Source organism: Xenopus laevis, chromosome 1S, assembly GCF_017654675.1.
Source record: "Xenopus laevis strain J_2021 chromosome 1S, Xenopus_laevis_v10.1, whole genome shotgun sequence".
Classification (NCBI taxonomy): domain Eukaryota; kingdom Metazoa; phylum Chordata; class Amphibia; order Anura; family Pipidae; genus Xenopus; species Xenopus laevis.
The window spans coordinates 26,554,745-26,580,523 of NC_054372.1; the positions used below are offsets into that span (position 1 = coordinate 26,554,745).

Genomic DNA, 25,779 nt, shown 5'->3' on the forward strand with positions numbered 1-25,779 from the left:
ATATAAGAAGAGCAAATATCTTCCACCCACTTCTAACCATCCGGTTGAGACTGTTATCAGCTTTATAGCTCGTGACATTAACCATTTAATACAAGACTCGAAGGGACTAAGGTCTATGCGATTTAACAACAATTTGTCAGTAACTGAACGGGACTCTTTGTCTTCACTCATGGGGGATGATACAGTAATATACAAACCTGCTGACAAGGGGGGAGCCCTAGTAATTTTAGACAAGGAATATTATGTACAGGAAATCCTGGGTCAATTAAGTGATGGTAATACCTATGTATGTCTAGAAAGGGATCCGACTGCAGAGATAACAGGTTTGATATCAGAGATACTGTCACGTTACCAAGATCTAGGCATTATCAATGAAGGTCTTAGGGATTTTCTTACACAGGAATTCCCCTGTATTCCGGTGTTCTACACTTTACCTAAAGTGCATAAAAATTTGCAATCTCCCCCAGGGCGGCCCATAGTAGCAGGGGTTAACTCCATATTATCCCCTTTATCGATATTCTTGGATAAAGTACTGGCACCCTTTGTGTCCTTGGGGCAGTCATATGTAAAGGACACTTCCCATTTCTTGAGATCAATACAGAACTTAGATCTAGGAGAAGAGAGAATAATATTGGCAGCCTTAGATGTAAGTAGCCTGTACACCTCCATCCCCCACGAGTTGGGCATGGCGGCGGTCCATTCTGTGTTGGAGAACTCAGAGTATGATGCTATACAAGTTAACTTTTTTATGGAGCTTCTATCTGTTGTCTTACATAAGAATTATTTCTTGTTCCAGGATAAGTTTTATCTCCAGCTACAGGGGACCGCAATGGGATCCAACGTCGCCCCTACCTACGCCAACATCTTCATGAACCATTTTGAAGATACATATGTTTACACGCATGAATCATTCGAGAGACATTGCCTGAAATGGTGGCGCTATATCGACGATTTGTTGGTAGTATGGAGGGGTGACGCTGGATCCCTATTGGAATTTAAATCATAATTGAATACATGCATCCCAACCATAAAATTCACATACACGCACAGTGAGGAAAGGGTTACATTTCTCGACACTACAGTGTACCGTAAAGGCAGACAGTTACATACCGATTTGTATGTCAAGTCTACTGACAAGAACAATTTATTACGGTTTGATAGCTCACATCCGAGGGCTAACATTTCCTCTCTCCCCAGGTCACAACTATTACGCGTCAAACGAATAGTTTCAGAGGAGGAAAATCTCACTGAACGCCTGACTGAGATGACAACTAAATTTACACAGAGGGGGTACCCGAATGCAATGCTTAACCAGGAAGTAGCAAGGGTTAGAGAGCTTCATCGAGATTCCATTATACAGGAAAAGGTGCCAGAGGTGTCACAAAAAAAGACGTATACCGTTTGTGCATACTTATCACCCAAGTGCACGTAAGATACATCATATTATCTACAAACACTGGCCATTACTGCAAAAAGCCTATCCTGATATTTTGGAATTTAAAACACCCCCCCCTCCTGTCGTATAAGCGCCCAAGGAATCTGAGGGACAGACTTGTTAAGGCAGATTTAGGTACCACTCGGACCAACCCGCAGAGGACTTTAGCACCCCTGAGAAATGGCATGTACCCTTGTGGTAGATGCAATCAGTGTTCTAGCGTCATACGTACAAATGCCTTTACCCATCCCCACACAGGGCGGAAATTCGAAATACAAGATCATTACACTTGTGACACTGAGTATGTGGTTTACATGCTGAAATGTCCCTGCGGGCTGGCCTACATAGGGGAGACCATTCAACCTATACGTGACAGGATAAGCCAGCACAAATCAACTATTAGAAAGGAGGTATTGAAATTACCTGTTCCGGCGCACTTTCATGCAGCACGGCATTCGGTAGCAACCTTGAGGTTTCTTGTGCTGGAGTCTGTTGCCCCCCCACGCCGGGGGGGCAACAGACTCCAGCAACTCCAGAAAAGGGAGAAATTTTGGATCCATACACTACAAACACTACATCCAAAGGGACTCAATAGAGAATATGATTTATATGCGTTTATATGAGTATGTTACAACCATTGAATGAGATGGGGTAACTTTGGGACTGATTGATAATACATATCCTATTTGTTACATTGTTTCGATAATCTGAGTGAAAACCAATATATGATATTGTTACTTAATTGTTACTATTTACTTGATGCATAACCTGATGTTTATAAGAATTATGCCAGCAATGCTTAATTATGCTCATTCTGGGTGATGTTATGTGATACCAGGGGGTTATGTTTAATTATTCTACATATGTGTGTGGGCGGAACTTATGCCTATGACCCTATATAGGATGTGATGTCATTGTAATCATTTATGCTTGATAAAGAAGCGGGAGCTTCGAAACGTTGCAATTTCTTGCTTGGTAAAAATCTTTTTTATTTCATTAAGCAAGTGGTCTGGACTTTTTTGTTTGATATATAATTTGTCCTATTTGGACTAAGTCACGGACGGGTCTGCACTCCACTCCATTTTGTACAAATATATATATATATATAAATATATATATATATATATATATATATATACACATACACACACATACATACACACACACAGGTATAGGACCTGTTTTGCAGAATGATTAGGACTTGGGGTTTTCTGGATAACAGGTCTTTCCGTAATGAGGATCTTCATACTTAAAGTACACTAGAAAATCATGTAAACATTAAATAAACACAATAAGCTGATAAGATGATTCTGCTTCTAATAAGGATTAATTATATCTTAGTTTGGATCAGGTACAAGGTACGGTTTTATTATTACAGAGGAAAAAAGGAAACCATGTATAAAGGAGAACTAAACCCTAAAAATGAACATGGCTAAAAATGCCATATTTTATATACTGAACTTATTGCACCAACCTAAAGTTTCAGCTTGTCAATAGTAGATATCCAGGATTTTAAACTTTCCACAGGTGGTCCCTCCTCAATTTTCGGCGCATGCGCAGTTGTTGGCTAATTGCTCCAACTGCGTATGCGCCGACATGCCAATCTCCCAGTCAGCTTACCGAGGACCTGGAAGATGGATGCTGTGAAGGCCACTGTCAGAATCTGCGACGAGGGGTAAGTATAAACTATGGGGCATTTCCCGGGGGAGCGACAGTTAGCCTGGGGGGAGGAGGGAGGGAAGTTTACGTGGGGTGGGGGGTACAGGCTTTTTTCTACAGGGTTTCCTTCTCCTTTAATATACGCCGATACTACAGGGCTGATTAATTAATTCTGATGCTAGTTGCACTGGTTTCTGTGCTGCTATGTAGTAATTATCTGTATTGATTAGTAATCAGCCTTATATTATGACATTTATATTCTATATGTACTGTATATTGTGAGTGGGTCCCTAAGCTCAGTAAGTGACAGCAGCACAGAGCATGTGCAGTGAATCAGCAGAAGATGGGGGGCTGCTAAGGCAACTTTGGAGGTACATATCTTCACTTTGGTTGCCCTGAGCTGGTACAGAAACCCAATACATAATGTACAGCATTTCAAGCCTACTTCTAAAAATTTGGATTATTTGGATAAAATGAGTCTCTGGGACTAATTAGGAGATTTCCAGATAACAGATCCCATACCTGTACACGTTTCAAAAATGTTTTAGATTATGGTTAGCCGTACAATAAAGTGTTTGAATATGAGTGCGTGGCTCCTCCAATTTTTTTTAGTATTTGAAGTTCAACTTGGTTTAACACCCACATGTTCCAGGCAACACATGTTGAGGAGAACGCGGGCATTCAATATGGGCCTATGTAGAAATGTACTTACATGTCTGGCGGATCCCCAGCCTCTAAAGTATGCTGTTTTTTTGGCTACTATATACCTTTGGTAAGCTGCCAACTTGGTCTGGAATGAGTCAGCAAAAAATGTCCGCCAGTCTTATACTGAGGAGGGAGCAGCAGCCTTAACCGAGGAATTTTCCACAGGCAGCCAAAGAGCAGCATGACCCGAGTCCTCTCCCATCCATATGTATAAACTCAAATAAAGTATATTTTGTGAACTTAATAAGCTACAATGTCCTATTAATATATGTTCAACAAGACCTCATAATTTATAGTCAGTTTAAAGTAGAGGAATTCATGCAAGATGAACCGTCTATATAAATAATGTATATTTTCAAGGTAGTTCACTTATAAGTAATGCAAAAAAAAAAAAAAAAAAAACCTGGCTTTTTCATGCACAAACCAAATATTGTGTTTATTCATGAAAAACCTTAATTCTGATTGCCAGTCTCTCTAATGGCTTTAGAGGCTGTGGAACCAAAAATATTCAGATGCCAAGGGACATTACTAAGTAAGTAACTGAAAGCAGGGCAGAAAGATGCAACAGTCAACTTAATTGAAAATCAACTGCTAAATCAGAATGTAAATGTAGTATAGTTGTAGTACAATATTTAGGAAGCAGGAGCCGTTATTTTCAATAATGGTATAGATTGAGGGTAACTACATATTTGCTAATAAAACAGGAATAGCTTGAATAAAAGAGTACAGATTAATATTATTAATTATATAGCGGTAAAGGGATACAAGTACTACACAGTTTACATATTCAGTGAAGCATTTCACCAGAATTGATTCATAGTTACAATTAGAGATGGTTTGGAGACAGAAGGGGGAGGACCCTGCTCACTAGAGCTTACAATCTATGGTTAAAGAAGGTCAGAAAAGTAAGTAAAAATTAGCAAAAATTTACAGTTTGGGTGAATCAGGTGTTGAAGGATTAGAATGAAAAAAGAAAAGAAAAAGAACAAGTACAGGTTGGTGAGCCTATAACTTAGATCTGTGATCCCCAAACTGTGTGGCTGCCTCCCCCCCAAGGAGGATCCTAAACAGTAGAAAGTGCCCAAAATGCAGGTGGACCAAACCATCTATTTTGGCATTCACTCAAACCTCATGAAGGATTCTGCTGAATCCCAAACCAAAATTAGGCTAAGGAAGGGTTAATATGAAGCTCACTAGCATTAGGAGGAAATACAATGGCAATTTTCATGATTGTGTGACAAAAAGTCAAGTTATTTTAAAGGAACAGTCAAACCAAATAATGTAAGTGTTTAAAAGTAATGAAAATATCATGTACTGTTGCCCAGCACTGGTAAAACTGTTGTCTTTGCTTCAGAAACACTACTATAGTTCATATAAACAAGCTGCTGTGTAGCAATGGTGGAAATTGAAAAAAAGGCTATTTGGCACAGGTTAAATAGTGGATAGCAGATAACACCATTGTGTTCTACAGAGTTTATCTGCTGTGTAACCTGAGCCTGAGCTTTGAATGGCTGCCCCCATTGCTACACAGCAGCTTATTTATATAAACAATAGTGGTGTTTCTGAAGCAAATACAGTAGTTTTATCAGTGCAGGGCAACACTGCTTTATATTTTTATTACTTTAAAACACAGGTACTGTTCCTTTAAGGATTTGGTAAGGCATGAACTTGGATTCAGCAAAAGTGAAACTTGGATTCAGTGTATCACTATTTTTAACCTACCAGTTTTCACATCCTCAATATATAATTTTATGTAACATACTGCACATATCACACCTAGTTTTCTGTTGAGTATGGGTTTGTAGATGCCTGTAGGACGGTGTGTAAGATCTGTTTTTATTAAACGTTTGAATACAAATGCACAACAATGTACGTAAAACAGAACAATGATCAAGCAGGTAAATTAAATGTATTTAAATGCCACGCAATGGAAATCCAGTTTCTGTGAAGGCATTGCTTTTATACTGCCAGGCACCTCTTCTCCCATTTTTGTTTAACCAGAAGGTCATTACAAAGCTAATAACACTTTGTTTTGCCAAGTTTTAATCTTATACAAACACTTGTATTTATAAACTCTGATTTTATTTGGAATTCTTTCCATTCTGTACCTTGGGCACTTTTACACTGGAGCACATTTAACTCTTTCTACAAAGATGACAGGAAAAGGTAACACGAGCAATACATCTAGGTCCTGTAATTAAAAGAAAGGATGCGTGTAATCATAATATATCTTCTACTCACAAGCACACTTACATAAAAATGGCCTAGCTAAAAAAAGCCTCTAACTATGTATTATATCTATTAAGCCATTTTAGAAACTATTTAGGTTCTCCTCTACTAATATTCCGGTCTCTTTCAAATCACGATAGGTGGAATGTGAGTTATCCATTTAAGACAAAATGTTTTAAAACTGTTTGATGAAACCTGTACAATGAGGAACTGCAGCAAGCGCTTATGTTGCATGGCCCCAAGAATAGAAGTGTGCCACAGGCATTCTCTCTTTTCCCCACTCTGACAAATCTCAATCAAACAGCTAAGAATGGTGCAAACCCGCGCCCATAGGGTAGGAAATATTACTAATATTTGGTAATTTATCATTAGAGTGGCAGGTGCAAGACAAGGAATTTCAGGGTTCTATCCCAACTATTCCTTTTGGATATGGCTATGCTGATTTTTAGCTTTATATTTTCAGACAGCCCGAAGTTGTCAAATCAAAAACTGGATGAAAGATCTTGCATGATTTTAAAATACTGAAGTTACTGTATTATTATCTTGCATGATTTAAACAAAATCTCAAGGTTACTGTATAATTGTTTTGAGATGCATTCTCGCATTTCAAAGGTCTCTAGCAATATTATTGGCCCAAAGAGTTGCTAAATTGCAAAATTTACATTAAATATCTGCCTTTCACGGATAGTGACATGGATATCATGAAACTCAATGACAGGCCAAAGGGGTCCAATCTGATACTTATCTGCAAGCTGAAAAACACCAGCAGAGGTTATGCCTAGTGAGCCATAGGCCTTAGTAAAAGCAGGGGTGATGACTAAACCCCACGTGCCATAGCTCTGTCACCAGTCACAACTAAAAACAATGGAAACAATCTACAGCAAACACTGTTGTTCCTAAGCAGTGCTGTCTGTATCCTCTGATGTCTTTCAAACAGAATGGTTATATCCAACAGGACCATGGTGGTCAAAATGCTACATTATTTGTTATTTCCAGCTATTACGAGGCACCCCACAGGTCTCGCTACTCTTACTTATTTCCTCTCTTCATAAAAAAAATAAAAAGTAAATAAAAAATAAATAAAAAAAGCACTGGCCCAGGGTACTTCTCCTGTGCACAGCAGTACACTGTTCTTCTGAACCTTCTGAACAACCCATTTTACTAAGATTTTCAGAGAGAAATGTACTATAATCAGCATGTACATTTGCTGCCTTCCTTCCTTGTAAATAAGGGCTGTAATTGACACCTGTTTTTTCACAGAATGAACGACCTCACTAATAATGATTTAATGACACAGAATCAGCAGTATGCATGTCATGACTTGTAGGTCTGTTTGTTTTCTATTACTTTACTACACCTACTAGTAAATTATTTGTCATGTAGAAATACAATTTCTTCCAAAAACATTGATTAATTAGGTTAGTGATGTCAGACTGCTATTATTTTGAACACAACTGTACATTTAAATTTTTAAATTACATTTTTGAATTAAAGGAACAGTAACACCAAAAAATGAAAGTGTTTTAAAGTAATGAAAATATCATGTAGTGGTGCCCTGCACTGGTAAAACTGATCTGTTTGCTTCAGAAACACTACTATAGTTCATATAAACAAGCTGCTGTGGAGCAATGACGGAAATTGAAAAACGGCTATATGGCACAGGTCAACTAATGGATAACAGAAAACACCATTAGACAGACAGAGCTTATTTGCTGTCTTCTGTGTAACCTGAGCCTTTTCTCCTTTGAATGGCTGCCCCCATTACTACACAGCAGCTTATTTATATAAACAATACTAGTGTTTCTGAAGCAAACACAGCAGTTTTACCAGTGCAGGGCAACACTGCATTATATTTTCATTACTTTAAAATACTTTTTATTTTTTGACGTTACTGTTCCTTTAAGCACACAAAATTGACAGCCCAATCAGCTGGCAGCAGTATATGTACTTATATACAATTTTACCCTCCATAAGGATTCAAAACATAAAATAAAATGCAGAACAGAGATGTAATTTGGTTTAAAAAAAATAAAATAAAAAGTCAACATACTCTTCCCTTAGGTTTATGGCATCTGTAACTTCCATCAAAAAGCTTGAGTATAACAAAGATATTTGCTGGTATTACTAGAGAACATGAGTAGAAGCATTTTCAGTCGATACATGTCTACCAGCAGAAGTGTCTAAAATAGATATCCTTGTCAGTGTAGACAAGCATTTTGACTGGCCTAGTTCTACAATCTACAAGTGGAGCTGGCAAGATGGTAATACATGTATGAGAGGATTGTGTATAATGATTGACTATATGGACCTTTTCTGCCACTAGGAGTGTTTAATGCATAAAATAAACAACATATTAGCAAGGGGTCCAAGGAGAAAGAAAAAATCCTGAAAATTCCAAATATCTATAAAGCAGGAATATTCTTGGCACCAACAGCAAAGCAAAATATAAGTGCAAGTGCAGTGTGTTTACAAGTCAGCATGAGGTCAAAACACTACCGTTATTAGTCACAATTCAATTTAGCCAGTCCCAATGAAAGATAGTTAGGGGTTAAGGAAGTTATAAATGACTGCTTCTATGGGAGTCTGTTAAAGGAAAACTATACCCCCCAAACAATGTAGGTCTCTATTAAAAGATACTGAGTAAAACAGCTCATGCGTAAAACCCTGCTTCATGTAAATGAACCATTATCATAATAATATACTTTTTTAGTAGTATGTGCCATTGGGTAATCATAAATAGAAAATTGCCATTTTAAAAAATAAGGGCCGCCCCCTGAGATCGTAAGATTCACTGTGCACACATACAAACCACATGTAAGGTCACATGAGCCAATTAAAAGACAGAGTTCTGCCTTTTGCTTCAACACTTCTTCCTGTTACAGTTAGTGTTGTAGTATTTCTGGTCAGGTGATCTCTGAGGCAGCACAGATAGAGTCACGAAATGCTGGTTCAAGGCAAGAGATGTAAAAGGGCAATATTTATGTAAATATATATTCCAGTTTGGTAAGATTCTTTAATATGTCATTCAATTTGATATAAACTATCTGTTGCTTAAGTATTCATTTTGGGGGTATAGTTTTCCTTTAACACATTAAAGGAAAACTATACCCCCCAAACAATGTTGGTCTATATTAAAAGATACTGAGTAAAACAGCTCATGTGTAAAACCCTGCTTCGTGTAAATGAACCATTATCATAATAATGTACTTTTTTTGTAGTATGTGCCATTGGGTAATAATAAATAGAAAATTGCCATTTTAAAAAATAAGGGCCGCCCCCTGAGATTTTAAGATTCACTGTGCACACATACAAACCACATGTAAGGTCACATGAGCCAATTAACAGACAGAGTTCTGCCTTTTGCTTCCTCACTTCTTCCTGTTACAGTTAGTGTTGTAGTATTTCTGGTCAGGTGATCTCTGAGGCAGCACAGATGGAGTCACGAAATGGTGGTTCAAGGCAAGAGATGTAAAAGGGCAATATTTATGTAAATATATATTCCAGTTTGGTAAGATTCTTTAATATGTCATTCAATTTGATATAAACTATCTGTTGCCTAAGTATTCATTTTGGGGGTATAGTTTTCCTTTAAGGCAGTTAACATGCTGTTTTAGTGGAATGTAGCAACCAATAGGAAGACTAGAGAGGATCCAGATTATAGAACAAACATGGTTAAACGAAAGAACTCAAATTAAAAATACAATAAGAAAAAGTCAAACTGCTTTAGAATTAAACACCACACACAATGTAATCATGAATTCCATGCTGACTTGCTGCATATTGCCACCATATACAATAGCTGCTTGCAATGAAGTGAACAGCCCTTCATCAGAGCTCACGGAGGGCACACTTGTTGCTTGGCAACACTTTCATTTTGTCAGTCACCAAGCAAGCCCACGAAGAGCTGCTTAACAAAGCAGTGGAAATTGTGTTACGGTGATGAAGCATGCCTTTTGCTGGAATATACTTACAATATCTTCTATAATTTCTTTGATTGCTGCCACAGTTAAAATAAACAAGAGAGGAACCAGTGTTGTATAGCGACCTGTAGGCGACACATCTGGAATTTGCTGTGAATGAGAAACCGAAAACAGAATTACAATGGCTTTACAAAGCCTACGAAGGAACTATCAACAACGAAGGATAAACAGCTATGTTGCATGTTAGGAACTAAAACAAAGTGTTGAAAAGGGGGAAGTTTATTTATGTAAAAAGTGGTGCATCCCAATGAAGTCACTCTCGAGCTTTAATCACATGGTGGAAGCACCAATATTGCATGAAAGAATTCTTGGGAAAAAACAACCTCTTATTGATATATGGGTCAAGGCTGGTTACGGTTTTGTTGGTAACAAAGAACACATTCTTACTTTACATTGTATCTAGCACTCTTGTTAATAATGCCTGGCTCAGTGCCTTATAGTTTCCCTTCACTCTCCCATGCTCTCCGTTCCAGTCATTGCTGAACAGAAGTTACCGATTACTCTAACTGAAGAGCATACTTTCCTACAACAGACACTCATTACGATATTTTTTTAACAAACGCTAATTATATAGTATGTCCATGCTAAACTGGCAGGGATTCTTCAGCTGAGTGCCTTTACCTACGTTCAAACCGTAGTCCATGGGACAGTGGAACATGGACTCTATTATAAAAGTTTACCCTGTGTTTTGACAGCAAGACACACGAAGCTCCATAGGACACAGGCACCAATGCTCACGTTCATCATTATATATATATATATATATATATATATATATATATATATATATATATATATATATATATATATATATATATATATATATATATATATATATATATATATATAAATAAATAAATAAAACAACTTAAAGAAAGACTAAAGCTTAACTAAAGAAGTAGCTAGAAATGTTGTACATTATGTGTTGGGCTTCTGTACCAGCCCAAGGCAACTACAGCCCTTTAGCAGGGAAGATCTGTGTCTTTAAAGATGTCTCAGTAGCTCCCCATCTTCTTTTCTGCTGATTCAATGCACATGCTCTGTGCTGCTGTCACTTACTGAGCTTAGGGACCCACTCACAATATACAGTACACATAGAATAGAAATGTCACAATATAAGGCTGATTAGTATTAAATACAGATAATTACTTCATGGCAGCACAGAAACCAGTGCAATTAGCATCAGCATTCAATAATCAGCCCTGTAGCATCATCTTATATTACAGACAAACCTAATTTCTGCTTGATAATTTGCAACGACCCCTAAGCTTAGCTTCTCAACAGCTGCTCAGAGCCCACTGAGCATGTGAGTGTCACAGACACTTTCCAAGATGGTGACCCCCTGTGACAAGTTTGAAACCCTAGATCATTGCTGCTATTGAGAAGCTGAAACTTTAGGCTGGTGCAATAAATTCAGTATATAAAATATGCCATTCTATAAATACACTGGAAAATGTACACAAATGGAAAGCATTACAGGTCATAAAGAACCTGAGGTTTGTGAGCAGAATTACTCTTCAGCGTTTTTGTAGTGTTGATTGTGGGTGTAACCCATCGTGCTTTCCATTTCAAATGAAAGGTTATTGGTGCAGATTGCAGCAAACATAAATGCTTTGCGTGTGTCATAGCCCTTATACAGAATTGCAAAAGAGAAGGCACTAATTGTGAAAGAGGAAGAGTTGAACATATGTAACAAGCACTTACGGAAAAATAATATTAAACCATTTAAATGGTTTAGTAACACTTATTGCCCATTTGCTTTGATTGCTAATGATGGTATACATGTCACTTCTTTTGAGAAGCCATTTAGTAACCAGCAGGCATTCGAAAGCTTCAGGATTTTAACATTCTTCCATTCTGGGGAAAAAGCAATTGTATTTATATGTAACTGAATACTGAAACAATGCAAATAAACTGCAGATTGCAAAGAAAGACTATTCTAAGGAGTACATGGCAGGATTATGTTTAGCGGGGCTTGCGGTTGTTGCCCATCCCAGAGCACATTAGCGGCAAATGACTGAGAATATCCCAGCCAAGGGAGCTTCAGCTCTAAATTGCTTTTAAAGAAAATTCACTCTATTGGTTAACTAAAAATATATGAGAGGGTTGGGATCCACTATATATCCATTTTAAAAGTATTACATCATTGGATATCAGATTCTAAGGAAAGTAAAAAAGGCCGATCTACATCATTGTACAAACCCTGTGTGTGCTTCTCACCCCCTGTAAATAGCATCTATCCTCATTTTCCAACCATCTGCATGAACATTAAATTACTTGGATCACATTCTTTAAAGAAACTGAATTTTAGAAGCTAAATGTGCTGTGCCGGCTGGTATTCTATGGGCAGACTTTATCACACTAAGGGGCAGATTTATCAAAGGTCGAATTTCAAGTTTGTGAGGTTTATTTTAAAATAGTTTTTATAAATTCGAATATACTCACAACTCAAATGGGAGGTTATTTAAGAAAAAATTCGAACGTCTAAAACTCGAACTAATATCACCGATTGGAAAACAAGAATTGAATTCGAATCAAACTTGACTCCAAAAAAAAAAAAAAAACTCGAAAGCAGGAAGGCTATTAACATCATCAAATTGGTCACTGGACCTCTGCCATTGACTTCTACATGAACTCGGCAGGTTTTAGGTGGTGAATAGTCGAATTTGAGTTGCTCCGAGGGTCTAGGTATGATAAATCTGAAATTCGAGTATGGATTATTCCAAAAAACCAACTCAAATTCAAAGTTAAAATTTGACCCTTAATAAATCTGCCCCTAAATGGAATGGGGAATTATGTACTTTGTAAACAGAATTATGGGCAAGCTTTTAAAAGTATAGAGTTATAAAATCTGATTCAAAGGCATTTTTGAAAGTGAATCATTTCATAGATTGCTAAGGAAGTCGTATTTTTTTTATATTTATGGAGCAATCATTCTGCCCCAGCACTACTCACTTTGTAATAGCCTTAAACCAGATGTGTCAAATATTAAATAAGGTGGGTGTCTTGACACAAGTGGGTGCACATCAGTTTGTGCAGCTCTATTAATAAATTGCTCACTAAGGAGGAGGAAAATCTATATTATTATTAATGTAAATATTTGTTTTGATTACTTTGAGCAAAATTGAATTTGCATATACTTAATAATGCTAAATGGCTCACATATAAGTCAGAGCTTTTGAGAAGGAGCAGCAAGCAGGGAAAGAGTTCAGCAACTGGACAGCTCCCAGTCAGAGCAAACAGCTGAGCATTGTAAGGTCTGTGAAATGATTAAAGCTATAATGCTCCCTTACACGGCCAGACTTTATACAGAAGTAAAATTAAAATCTGTGGCTCAGTTGATGAACTGCCACTCTAATAAGCCTCAACAGACTGCATGCACCAAAACACATAGGGGCAGATTTACTAAAGGAAGAAGTGACTAACGCTGGCGAGGATTCACCAGCGTTACCGGTTTTAGGCACTCATCACCAGGTGAATTTTCGCTCTGGACGTTACTCCGCAAATTCACTAAGATGAGGATTTTACCAAACGTTACCTCTTTCGCCAGACTTGCCTTCGCCAGCTCAGACCAGGCGAAGTGTATTGGAGGGCATAGATCTTCCTCAATCTTTTAGTGGAAAAAGTCCCAAAAAACTCTGGCGTCTTGATAGTCATAGAGTGATAGCCTGCAAAAGTCCTTAAATTTTTTTGGGGTAACTGGGTTCCCCCATACATTTTCTAACCTATGGAACACAAACTATACAGTGGGCTCATGTGTAGGGCATTATAACAACTCTATTGCCTTTATTAAGGTTCCCTGGACTTGTGTAATGTAATGTATTTGCTGCAACCTATACGTCCATTCAACTTTATAATTTCCCGCCATATGCAAATTAGCCTGAGCAAAGACCTCTAACGAATTTGTCATAAGCATAATTGAACGCTAGCGCATCTTCACTTTGATTGCGACGTACCACTAGCGAAAATTCGTCAGCATTCGGTGCCCTGGACGCAACTTCACATTCTAGTAAATTAGCATTGTCTGGGCAAATTTTCCCTGGTGAAGCGTACCAATGTGTGCGAAGCCGTCGCTGGCAAATTTTCGCAGTTTTGGGAATTTGCCCCATAGTATGTGCGTTTTTCTACTGTATATGCAGCCATCTTCTTCTCTTAATCTTCATCTTCTTCTCTTCGTGAAGTGCAGTATAAGCACATGCCGAGTTGGAGCAATTTTCTGTCTTGCGACAACTGCGCATGCGCCGAAAGCCATGGAAATTGCTGAATCGCTGGAAAAAGACCCAAAGAAGATGCCGCCCGTTAACTCCACTGGACAGAATCTCCCCCGAGGGGTAAGTAAAGAGTTAGGGGCATTTAGCAAAGTAACCACCTAGGTTGGGGGAGCAAGGAGGGGGGTCTATGTAGGTTAGGGGATTTTAGTAGCAAGGGTTTGTTTCTCCTTTAAGATGGTCATACACCTAATGATCCACATCGATGTCGCCAAATGAGTGAATCTTTGCTCCACTGGAGTCTTATATCAGCCAGATATTTGTAGCCTGCTGAACTGCTGCTCAGTCAGCAGCTTTTATTGGCCCATGCAAGGCCAGCTTTAACTAGAGGGGAGCTGATCACTGTTATACTGTTTAAAATAACAAACACATCACAAAAACATATTTTTTTCCAGAATGAACACCCTATTACTTGGTCAGATAGATAGGTTATTTAGTTGAGCAGCTCAAGGCTCCGACAAGGAGATTGAGAGGGATGAAGATCCCAGGTACTAATTGTCCAGAAGTAGAGACTAAGTGCATAGACTTAGCGAAGTAGAGATTCCCCTGGGTTCCACTTAGGGCACAGGCTGACAGCTGGGTGTACCTTCTAAATTGCTGTTTAACTACTGCTGAATTGTTGCCTTGCCTGCAGGGATCCAGCTGTTCTCTGGTGCTGTGAGTATACGTACTATCCTTTTTGCTATATGTCCTATGTACTCATTTGTGGATTATTCTGTAAATAAACTCAGTTTAAGCATAAAAGAGCCACTGGTGCCCAATTCTTGTGCATAAGCACTTTGTTACAGTGCACTACACCCTGCCTCCACACCGTTGTGAGGGCTTGCACCTGAGAGAAAGGTCTCGTCCGTGGCACAAATATATATAAAAGAAAGCTCATAGTAGAGACGGTGCCATGCTAGTTACTATAGCGCTACAATTGTAAGGACAGGACTTCGACCTTGTGACAGAATTTGAAATGCTGTGCTTACAAAAAACCCCCACAAGAAAAAATTCTTACAGCCGATGTCAGAGATTGGTATATAATAATAACAAACACCTACTTGAGGTTGGTTTTGACAAGAGGGCTATACCAGGAAAACAAATTATTGGTTTATGGCTTTTCTCACAGATATTGATATATCTTCTGATTTTTTTTATTGAATAATTGATTGCAATTATATTTCTTTTTGTTCAATCCCATTACTGTTTAAATAAATATCAAATACTGATATGTCCACATATGTTCAAAATGTTACATGCACTCACTGAAGCTGTAAGAGAAAACTGAGTTACCACAGTCCAGGCATCAAGTTGTTGTACAGATGAAAAAAGAAACTGAAAAATCACTTTGAGGTTTACAGTGTGCAGACAGCCTACATATTTCAATGATCGACCCTGCAGCTAGCAAACTGGTAAAGAGCAAGCACACCGGGACATAGGCTAGTGCATCTGAGCGTAAAGGCTATTTCAAACAAATACGTGCAATCAATACTTAACAAGGAACTTAGCGGGTAGTAAACCAGTACTCTATGCTTGCACTCAGATTCAGCCACTGTAAAGTATAAAATGCTAACTATAAAGGAGAACGAAACCCTAAATATGACTATGGCTAAAACTGCCATGTTTTATATACCGCACGTATTGCACCAGCTTCTCAATAATAGCAGCAATGATCCAGGACTTCAAACTTGTCACAGGGGGTCACCATTTTGGAAAGTGTCTGTGACACTCACATGCTCAGTGGGCTCTGAGCAGCTGTTGAGAAGCTAAGCTTAGGGGTTGTCACAAATTATCAAGCAGAAAATGAGGTTGGCCTGTACTATAAGCTGATGCTACAGGGCTGATTATTAAATTCTGATGCTAATTGCACTGGTTCCTGTGTTGCCATGTAGTAATGATGTGTATTAATTACTAATCAGCCTTATATTGTGACATTTATATTCTATGTGTACTGTATATTGTGAGTGGGTCCCTAAGCTCAGTAAGTGACAGCAGCACAGAGCATGTGCAGTGAATCAGCAGAAAAGAAGATGGGGAGCTACTGGGACATTTTTGAAGACACTGATCTTTACTGCTAAAGGGCTGTGGTTGCCTTGGGCTGGTACAGAAGCACAAAACATAATGTACAACATTTCTAACTACTTCTTTAGTTTAACTTTCCTTGTCCTATGAGGAATAGAGTAAATAACATGACATCTGCCTAAACAAAATATGAAGAGCCAATTTAATCAACAGGCAGAGAGATCTGATAAGAAAGTTTGATAAGAAATTAAGAGCTCACCTGAAGTAGCGCTATAAACAGGAAAAAAGCATTGGCAGCTCTTCTGAACTGAGAATAGAGAAATCTTGGCAGAAATGTGATGGCATTGTACTTTGCAGTGCTTGAAAATACAAAAGGGCAGCAGGATTTTAATGCCAATATAGAAGTTTTATTTGCAACATCAACATATTTTAGCCACTGATTATGTTAATACAAATAAACCTTACTGTGTGAACTTGGCAGCTACAATAACATGAAATATATACAGTTTGCCTAATCGTTCTTCTAGCACATCTCCACTCATCTCTACAGAGTAAAGTGGAAAACAGTATTTTCTTTTACACCCACTTATTGCTATACTAGACCTATAGACTCTCGCTTATAACATTGCTATAGCTGAATAACACCAAATAATTGACATCATTTACCTAACATGGTTGTTACAAAACTTCATCAGCTGAGGCTGGTTGAGAAAAATGATTCGCATCTCTTCTTGATCTGCAAGTGAGGTCTTTTCAGACACATCATCTGTCTTCTCATAACCTAAAGAGAAAAAGATACATCTGATATTTAATAAAAAGGATACATCGGATATTTAATAAAAAGGATACATCTGATATTTAATGAAAAGGGTACATCTGATATTTAATAAAAAGGATACATCTGATATTTAATGAAAAGGGTACATCTGATATTTAATGAAAAGGGTACATCTGATATTTAATGAAAAGGGTACATCTGATATTTAATGAAAAGGATACATCTGATATTTAATGAAAAGGATACATCTGATATTTAATAAATGGCAGATATTTTCACCAGCCTGTCCAAAGAAAAAAATACTTGAAAAACGCACGCACACTAACGGAATGTAATAATGTTTAACACACAACAGTGGCCAGCAGCAGTATCACACTTATAGGTTGGTGTGTGTGCTGCGTACCTTATGACCCCTTAACCACATTAAGACAGTTTTAAGAAGCCAGCAACCTGTCTTCAACCTGAGGTGCATATCTCCAATATAGCATCTGTATTGCTTTAGGCATTTAAAGGGATACTGTCATGGGAAAAAAAAAATCTGCAAAATTCTGCACTGAAATTCAACAGATTTTTTTATATTTAATTTTGAAATCTGACATGGGGCTCGACATATTGTCAGTTTCCCAGCTGCCCCCAGTCATGTGACTTGTACTCTGATAAACTTCAGTCACTCTTTACTGCTGTACTGCAAGTTGGAGTGGTATCACCCCCTCCCTCTCCCCTCAGCAGCCTAACAACAGAACAATGGGAAGGTAACCAGATAACAGCTCCCTAACACAAGATAACAGCTGCCTGGTAGAAATAAGAACAGCACTCAATAGTAAAATTCAGGTCCCACTGCTACACATTGTTACATTAAGTAGGAGAAACAATAGCCTGCCGGAAAGCAGTTCCATCCTAAAGTGCTGGCTCTTTCTGAAAGCACATGACCAGGCAAAATGACCTAAGATGGCTGCCTACACACCAATATTAAATTCTAATGTTTGTGCCCAAAAGAAGGACCTGAGGTGCATGTTCAAGCATAGGTTTCTCAGTTATACAGTAGGCAGTGAGGGGGCATGTGAGGAGGTCACCGGGAGTGCAGAAACGAAAGGAATTTCTATGCCTCAGGCATAGAGGGCTGGGAAAACAATATTTTACTGACGACTTAAATTCATTTTAAAAAACAAACAAGCAAACAAAAAAACTGAATTTGGGCTTCATGACTGATTTGAAATACAGGTATAGGATCTGCTATCCAGTAAGCTCCAAATTATGTAAAGACCATCTCCCATAGAGTTCACTTTGTCCAAATAATCCAAATTGTCAAAAATAATTTTTTTTCATAAAATGCTGGAATAGTTCATTATATTTTTAGAATTTTTTTTTTAGCAAAGTTTACAAAAGCTTTACCCTACTTTTTCCCCAAAAATGTATGGTTTCTTTGAGCAAACGTAGCACCATTTTTTTTGCCTTGAAAATACTATGGAAAGGGGGTAGTAAAGAAGGCCAGAAAGCTCCAAATTGCAGAAAAGCAATCTCCCATAGACTCCATTTTATCCCAAAAAAAATTAAATTATTTATTTTTCTCTGTAATAATAAAACAGTACCTTGTACTTGATCCCATGAGGAAGTGCTCCAATAGGCAAAAAATGCATTAGGCCTCCTTTCACTATGTCCTAATAAACATTTTTGTATTTTTATAAAGTTCTAATTGATTTTTTGGAGGGACTCGCATTTATTGGTTTTCTTATGGATATGCATCCATGGACTGGGATGAACGGTGAGTATATCCTCCTCTCCATATTTCATTTTGTTTATACATATTATTGATATCCTATCTACTGTGCTTATACTGGCTCCAGGCAACTATTTTTTTTTCTATAAGATATAATTGATCCTTATTGAAGGCAAAACCAACCTATTGGGTTTATTTATTGCTTATATGATTTTCTAGTAGACTTAAGGTATGATGATCCAAATTACAGAAAGATAAATTCTCCGGAAAACCTCAGGCCCCAAGCATTCTGGATAATAGGTCCCATACCTTTACATAGCTTTTTATGTTTGTGTGACAGGTCCCATTTAACCATAGGCAAAGACTGAACATTTAGAAAGGCCTCCCCAAAAATCAGCCAACCACCAATTTTACTGTCTGCCCCTGCCCTTAAAAAAGTAGCAACTTAGATAGATGATGTCGGCAAAAGAAACATGGCACCCATGACCAAGCGGTTACAGAGAAACCTAAACAAAGGCACCACAAGTGAAAAATATGTTTTGTTTCTTTATACTTAGTAATCTGCTACAGCAAGGGGGGCTTGATTAAATATTAACATCTTGAGCTGAAGGGTTTCCTTGTCTTTTAATTATATTGTAGGATCAAGTACAAGATGCGGTTTTATTATTACAGGAGAAAAAATTAAAAAAAAATTCTAAAAATGATAATTATTTTAGGAATATGGACTGAAGATGGTCTTATTTTTGTAGATAATGGGTTTCAAGATATTGAATCGCATACATGTGCTACATTATAAATCTAGCCACAAAATATACTTGGCTAAAATAAACTACATCCTTATTTTAGTTTAGGCTTCCTCTCATTTTTACATAAAAGAATACTCAATACAGAATAGCGATGGGCGAATAAATTCGCCTGGCACGAATTTGCGGCGAATTTCCACCTTTCACTGCCGGCGAATCCCCCGCGAAAATTCACTATTTTTTTGTGACCTTTCTGATTTCAGGCTTTTTCACAAAATTTACGACGTTTCGCGAATTTTGCATGAAAATCGTAAATTTTTCACCAAAGTGAAACGGGAGAAATTCGCCCATTACTGTCATCAAGGAGAACACTAATAGGTGTAGTAGGGATGTTCAGACACGCTATTTAAGTCATATAACTGCAATAATTGTATCAAAAAGCACACGGTACCGGATACTTTTTTATATAAACGGAATAGTAATACAAGACAGATGCATGTACTGACAATTGCTCAAAATGAAACATAACTGAATCCGGGGCTGGCTTTCTGCTTTTTTTGTACATTGATCTTCTTTGAATACAACTCACACCTGTCTTTGTTTGAAGAGGAGGAGCAATGTAATCTACAATGGATTTGTTGGCTTTCCTATGCATGAATTGTATTCGCACACACCTTTTATTTGCATTGGCAACTAATTAATCCGACACAAACTGTAATGTAAACATTTAAAACCTTATTGTGTTGACAAAAAAAATCCATGCTATGCGTCTTAGCCAACAGAAACCTTCCGTTAGCTACACACATGTATAAAGATCAATGCCAGGGAACATATCACAATGATTCTTTTTTTAGCACCAAAAATACCTTTTGTTGCCCCACTACTCTCCTAAATTGTACCACTTGCATTTTAAGGAGAAGAAAAGCTACCAAGGCAGTTTATTGCCAATAGATTATCCACAACTGTGCAAACTAGAACACCATTTTGATTCTTTAGAATGCTTTTCCATACCTGAGTAAACAGCTCACACGTCTCTGTTTGTTTAGGATAGCAGCTGCCATATTAGCTTGCTGTGACCACTTCCTGCCCGATTCTCTCACTCCTCACTCATAGCTCTGAGCTCAGATTACAGCAGGGAGGGGAGGAAGGAGGGGCAGTGGAGGAAACTGAGCATGCTCAAGCCCTAGCCCTGGAGGTTTAAGCTGAAAACAGGAAGTCCGATAAAGAAGTCCATGTGTACACAATAGAAGGAAATAAATGCTGTGTTTCTTTTGACAGAGGACTCTGAACTTTGAGGGGTTACTAGTGTATTCATATAGACCTTTCTGATAAAGCTTACTTAGTTTTAACCTTTCTTTCTCCTTTAAACCAATAAAATGATAGATTACCAAATTAAAAATAAGGGGGCTATGTTCCCTAAGCCTTATTTCACATGAGACACTTTCTAGTCCAGAGTATTTCAGAAGGTGCCCCAGATCACCGCCTGTGGATCCCATTCATTTGACTGCTAACGCCTAAAAGTGCAGGTGTGAGTACTTTATATCCTTAAAAACTATTTTAAGGTTGCAAAATATTTCAGTACACATTGCCACAGTTGTTTTTACCTCCACACTTGCATGTACCTGTAAATGAGAGAAAAGTTGCATGACAAATGTGCAACAAATAAACAGATCTCCTTCTTGGTTTGTGTCTAAAAGCTTTATGTAATGCCAAAGATGCAGTGCTATAAAAAAAAAAAATTATATTTTTGCTTACATGGACAAGACCAAAGATATTTTTAAACTTGTACACAGAGTACAATACATCCGTGATTACAAAAGTCTGTTCAGGGAAGAAAAGTGCTTATTGAAGGAACAGTAACACCAAAAAATTAAAATGGTTTAAAGTAATAAAAATATCATGTACTGTTGCCCTGCCCTGGTAAAATTGTTCTTAACATTTTAATTGTTTGATGTTACTGTTCCTTTAAAATATCAACCCACATACTTGTCGAAAAAGGCGACAGCTCAGGGTTAGAACGGATACTGTACTTTGCATAAGCTAAGAGCAATACGACAATAAGGCTAACCTGGAATGAACCTAGGGAATGCGGATATATATGTGTGCGCTCACATTCATTAAAGGACCAGTAACTGCAAAAAATTTTTTTTAAAAATTCCTAAGTATGCTACAAAAAAAACCAAAAAACAAAAAAAACACCAAAACATATTAAACTGAAAGCGCTAAGTCTTTATTAAAAAACAACTTACCGAAACTCCGCTTGCGCTCCTCTATAGAAGAGGTGACAGGGCGACGATCCATCGTGCAGCGCTCCATTTCTCCTCCTTGCCTTCCCTATAGGAAATAGCCAGGGAGAAGAAATCGTTCACCACACAATGGATCGTCGCCCTGTCGCTGTTTCTGAAGAGGAGCGCAAGCAGAGTTTCAGTAAGTTATTTCTTAATAAAGACTTGGGGGCATATTTATCAAGGGTCGAATTTCGAATTTAAAAACGAAATTCAAATTCAAAAACACCAACCGAAAATTAAGTCGAAGTTTTTTTTTGTTCGAATAGGTCAGTTTTAGATCAAGTAGATCCGTATTCGGCCGAATTCGAATCATACGAATCAAAGTATAATAGCGCATTCCATTTGAAATTTTTCCCCCAAAAAAGTTCACCAATTGACTCCAAATAGGTTCTAGAAGGTCCCCCATAGGCTAAAACAGCAATTTGGCAGGTTTTAGATGGCGAATGGTCGAAGTCAAATTTTTAAAGAGACAGTACATAATAAATTTTGATTTATTTTTTTCAAATTCGAATCGAATTTGGACTATTGCCTAGTCGAACTACACAAAAAATAGTTCGAAATTAGAATTTTTTTCATTTGAAAAATCAACTTGACCTTTGATAAATCTGCCCCTTAGCGATTTCAAAGTTTAAAGGGATACTGTCATGGGAAAAAACATTTTTTTCAAAGTAAATCGGTTAATAGTGTTGCTCCAGCAGAATTCTGCACTGAAATCCATTTCTCAAAAGAGCAAACAGATTTTTTTATATTCAATTTTGAAATCTGACATGGGGCTAGACATTTTGTCAATTTCCCAGCTGCCCCTGGTCATGTGACTTGTGCCTGCACTTTAGGAGAGAAATGCTTTCTGGCAGGCTGCTGTTTTTCCTTCTCAATGTAACTGAATGTGTCTCAGTGGGACATGGGTTTTTACTATTGAGTGTTGTTCTTAGATCTACCAGGCAGCTGTTATCTTGTGTTAGGGAGCTGTTATCTGGTTACCTTCCCATTGTTCTTTTGTTTGGCTGCTGGAGGGGGGAAAGGGAGGGGGTGATATCACTCCAACTTGCAGTACAGCAGTAAAGAGTGATTGAAGTTTATCAGAGCACAAGTCACATGACTTGGGGCAGCTGGGAAATTGACAAAATGTCTAGCCCCATGTCAGATTTCAAAATTCAATATAAAAAAATCCGTTTGCTCTTTTGAGAAATGGATTTCAGTGCAGAATTCTGCTGGAGCAGCACTATTAACTGATTCATTTTGAAAAAATGTTTTTTTCTCATGACAGTATCCCTTTAATATGTGTTGGTGTCTTTTTTTCGTAGCATGCTAACGAATTTTTTTTTTTTTAGAAAATTTTTGCTGTTACTTTTTATCCAGCAGACTAGTCCATAAACAAGGTTGGGTATTGCCCTTGGTTGGAAATCATCCTGCTGCTGCATGCTTACCACTGTTGCAACACAAAGCTTGGATCCTAGATTCTCAACAAGTCACTATCAATCAGTATTGCTAACTCTTCCTGTATGTGTGTATAGCCCAGTTTCTTTCTACGCTCCAAAAACAGGTATGTTAATTGGCTCCTGATGAAATGGACGATTGTGGAAATGAGATAGGAATCTTAAACTGTAAGGTGGTTATTTATTAAACTCTGAATGCCAAAAACCTGAGAATTGTGATTTTTTTACTATAAAATCAGAATTTCTAGTGGGAAAAAAAAAAAAGCACCAATTTTTTGGGATTATACACCCGAGGATGGAAAAACTCAAAATCCGAAAATCCGGCATCTCAGAACTTCCAAGGTTGCATATAAGTCAGTGGGAGAAGTCCCGAAGATATCTTGATCTGCACTGGGTTTTGTGCAATAATCCGAAAGATTTTGTGCTTTATGGGCAAAAATCTGAAGAAATCCGAGTTTTTGGGTGGAAAAATCAGAAAAATTTGTACGATTCATTTTTTGTAATGATTTTGTTCGGGGCTTTTTCCATGCACAGAAAATTTTTGGAAAAGCATGTTATAAATCTTATAAACATCTTAAAAATAAATAAAGGGGAAAAAAAACAGTGCGGATTTAGTCAGAGTATTTTTTCGAACATAATGAGATAAATTCGACTGTGATCCAATGCAATTGCAGGACATTCTGGCAAAACTTCATTCCTAAGGGCACAGGTGTTGCAGCTTTAAAGGACCAGTAACAATTATTTTTATTTTTTGTTTAAATTCGTTCATATAGAACGAAAAAAAAAACACAAAGACAAATGAAACTTTTAAATTGCTTAGTCTTTATTAAGAAATCACTTACCGAAACTCCGCTTGCCCTCCTCTTCAGAAAAGGCGATCTGGCAATTCATCATGCAGCGCTCGATTTCTCCTCCCTGCCTTCCTTATAGGAGATAGCCAGGGAGGAGAAATCGAGCGACACATGATGGATTGTTGCATTTTCTGAAGAGGAGCGCAAGCGGAGTTTCGGTAAGTTATTTCTTAATAAAGACTTAGCGATTTAAAAGTTAATTTGTCTTTGTGGTTTTTTTTTTTCATTCTATACTAATTTTTTTTTTAAAAAAAAAATTATGGTACTGGTCCTTTAAGGTATAATATCAGAGAGAATGCCTGTATTGCCAGGTTTAGATAACCTTTATTATCAATCCAGCTCTGTTACTTAACATAAAGCCCTTTGTATTTGAACTGCAATTGAGAAAGCTTTTACAGATACTATAGTCACGCCTCTACTAATACTAAAGGTTTTTCTCTGAATGGTTTGTTTGATTTATTTATGCAATAACCCTGCTGGGATTGGCACCCTGGAAGGATAGATTGCTAAACTGTAAAGCCTCCTTCTTCCATCAAATGCAATAGACTTGCTGGCAGACACATCACAAAGAAAACCTCTTCACCTAGCAGTAAGAAATATCTGGAAGGAGCACTCATAAGCATTCACTAGAGCCAAAAAATTAAAAAGAGCACAAAGTGCCGTGCCAGCTTAGAGCAAAGATATGCAAGAGTCATATATCGTATTTGTTGAAAGTGCTGCAACAGAAATAAATTATTAATTAATTCTGCTGTAACAGAAAATGCAGTAACGATTAATTAGGACTAATGTAGACATATGTGTACATATAGGGGACTTTGTTTACAAAAATAAAAGGGAAACAAAAAAAAAAAAATGGCAGAGATTTTTTTTCTGCCTTGATAATTATGTGCCGCTAAACAGATCATAAAGTTTTTCTGTCCTGCGCGGAACCTGTACCCGACCTGTACCCGCAACCCGCATTCTTACCCGCTTGAACCCGCAAGTACCTTATCTGCAACCCGGGCCCGCTGACCATCAAGAATCAGGAAGTGCTGTCATTGTAAACTGGAAGCGACATCGGAAGTTTGTCGCCGGGCGACTAATCTCCCCGAATCTACCTGTGTGTCTCTGCCCTTAAAGGAAAATGAAATGAAAATCCTGCCAGTGAAGATGAAACCCATTGCAAAAAAAAAAAAATCGAAAAATCGTAGAACTTCTTATAGACAAAGTAAGGAGAAAAAAATGTTAAAATAAACTAGATAGAATTATGTGGGTGAGTGGAGGGATGTATTTTCAATACACTGTTTTCACTAATGGTAAAACTTTTGTCCAATACACTGAACCAAGATGACTAGTTTATTTTCACAAGTAGCCTGAAAAAAAGGTTATTAGTTATTTAAAGGACCAGTAACATAAAAAAATGTTTTTAAAAAAATGAGTTTCTTTTTAATGAAAAAATAACACCAAGACCGTTTTCACTTTTAATTCGCAAATCTTTTATTAAGAAATGACCGATTCTCTGCATGCGCTCCTCTTCAGAAACGGCGACAGGTAGACGATCCATCGTGCGGTGCTCGATTTCTCCTCCCTGGCTATCTCCTATCGAAGGCAGGGAGGAGCTATCGAGCGCGCACAATGGATAGTCGCCTTATCGCCGTTTCTGAAGAGGAGCGCAAGCTGAGAATCAGTAAGTAATTTCTTAATAAA

At 37.6% G+C, this 25,779-nt stretch overlaps 1 protein-coding gene across 6 annotated transcripts in view; it reads right to left on the bottom strand.

The window, feature by feature from the left end:
• Positions 1–25,779, bottom strand: part of atp8a1.S (ATPase, aminophospholipid transporter (APLT), class I, type 8A, member 1 S homeolog) — a 149,914-nt gene that overhangs the window by 113,888 nt on the left and 10,247 nt on the right. For all 6 annotated transcript variants that reach the window (XM_018243125.2, XM_041579450.1, XM_018243124.2 and 3 more), the window contains exons 3-5: positions 16,947–17,061; positions 16,540–16,639; positions 10,000–10,098 (exon numbers count right to left, since the gene is read on the bottom strand). In XM_018243125.2, the coding sequence (XP_018098614.1) occupies positions 10,000–10,098; positions 16,540–16,639; positions 16,947–17,061 (314 nt within the window). The remainder of the gene's footprint in view (positions 1–9,999; positions 10,099–16,539; positions 16,640–16,946; positions 17,062–25,779) is intronic.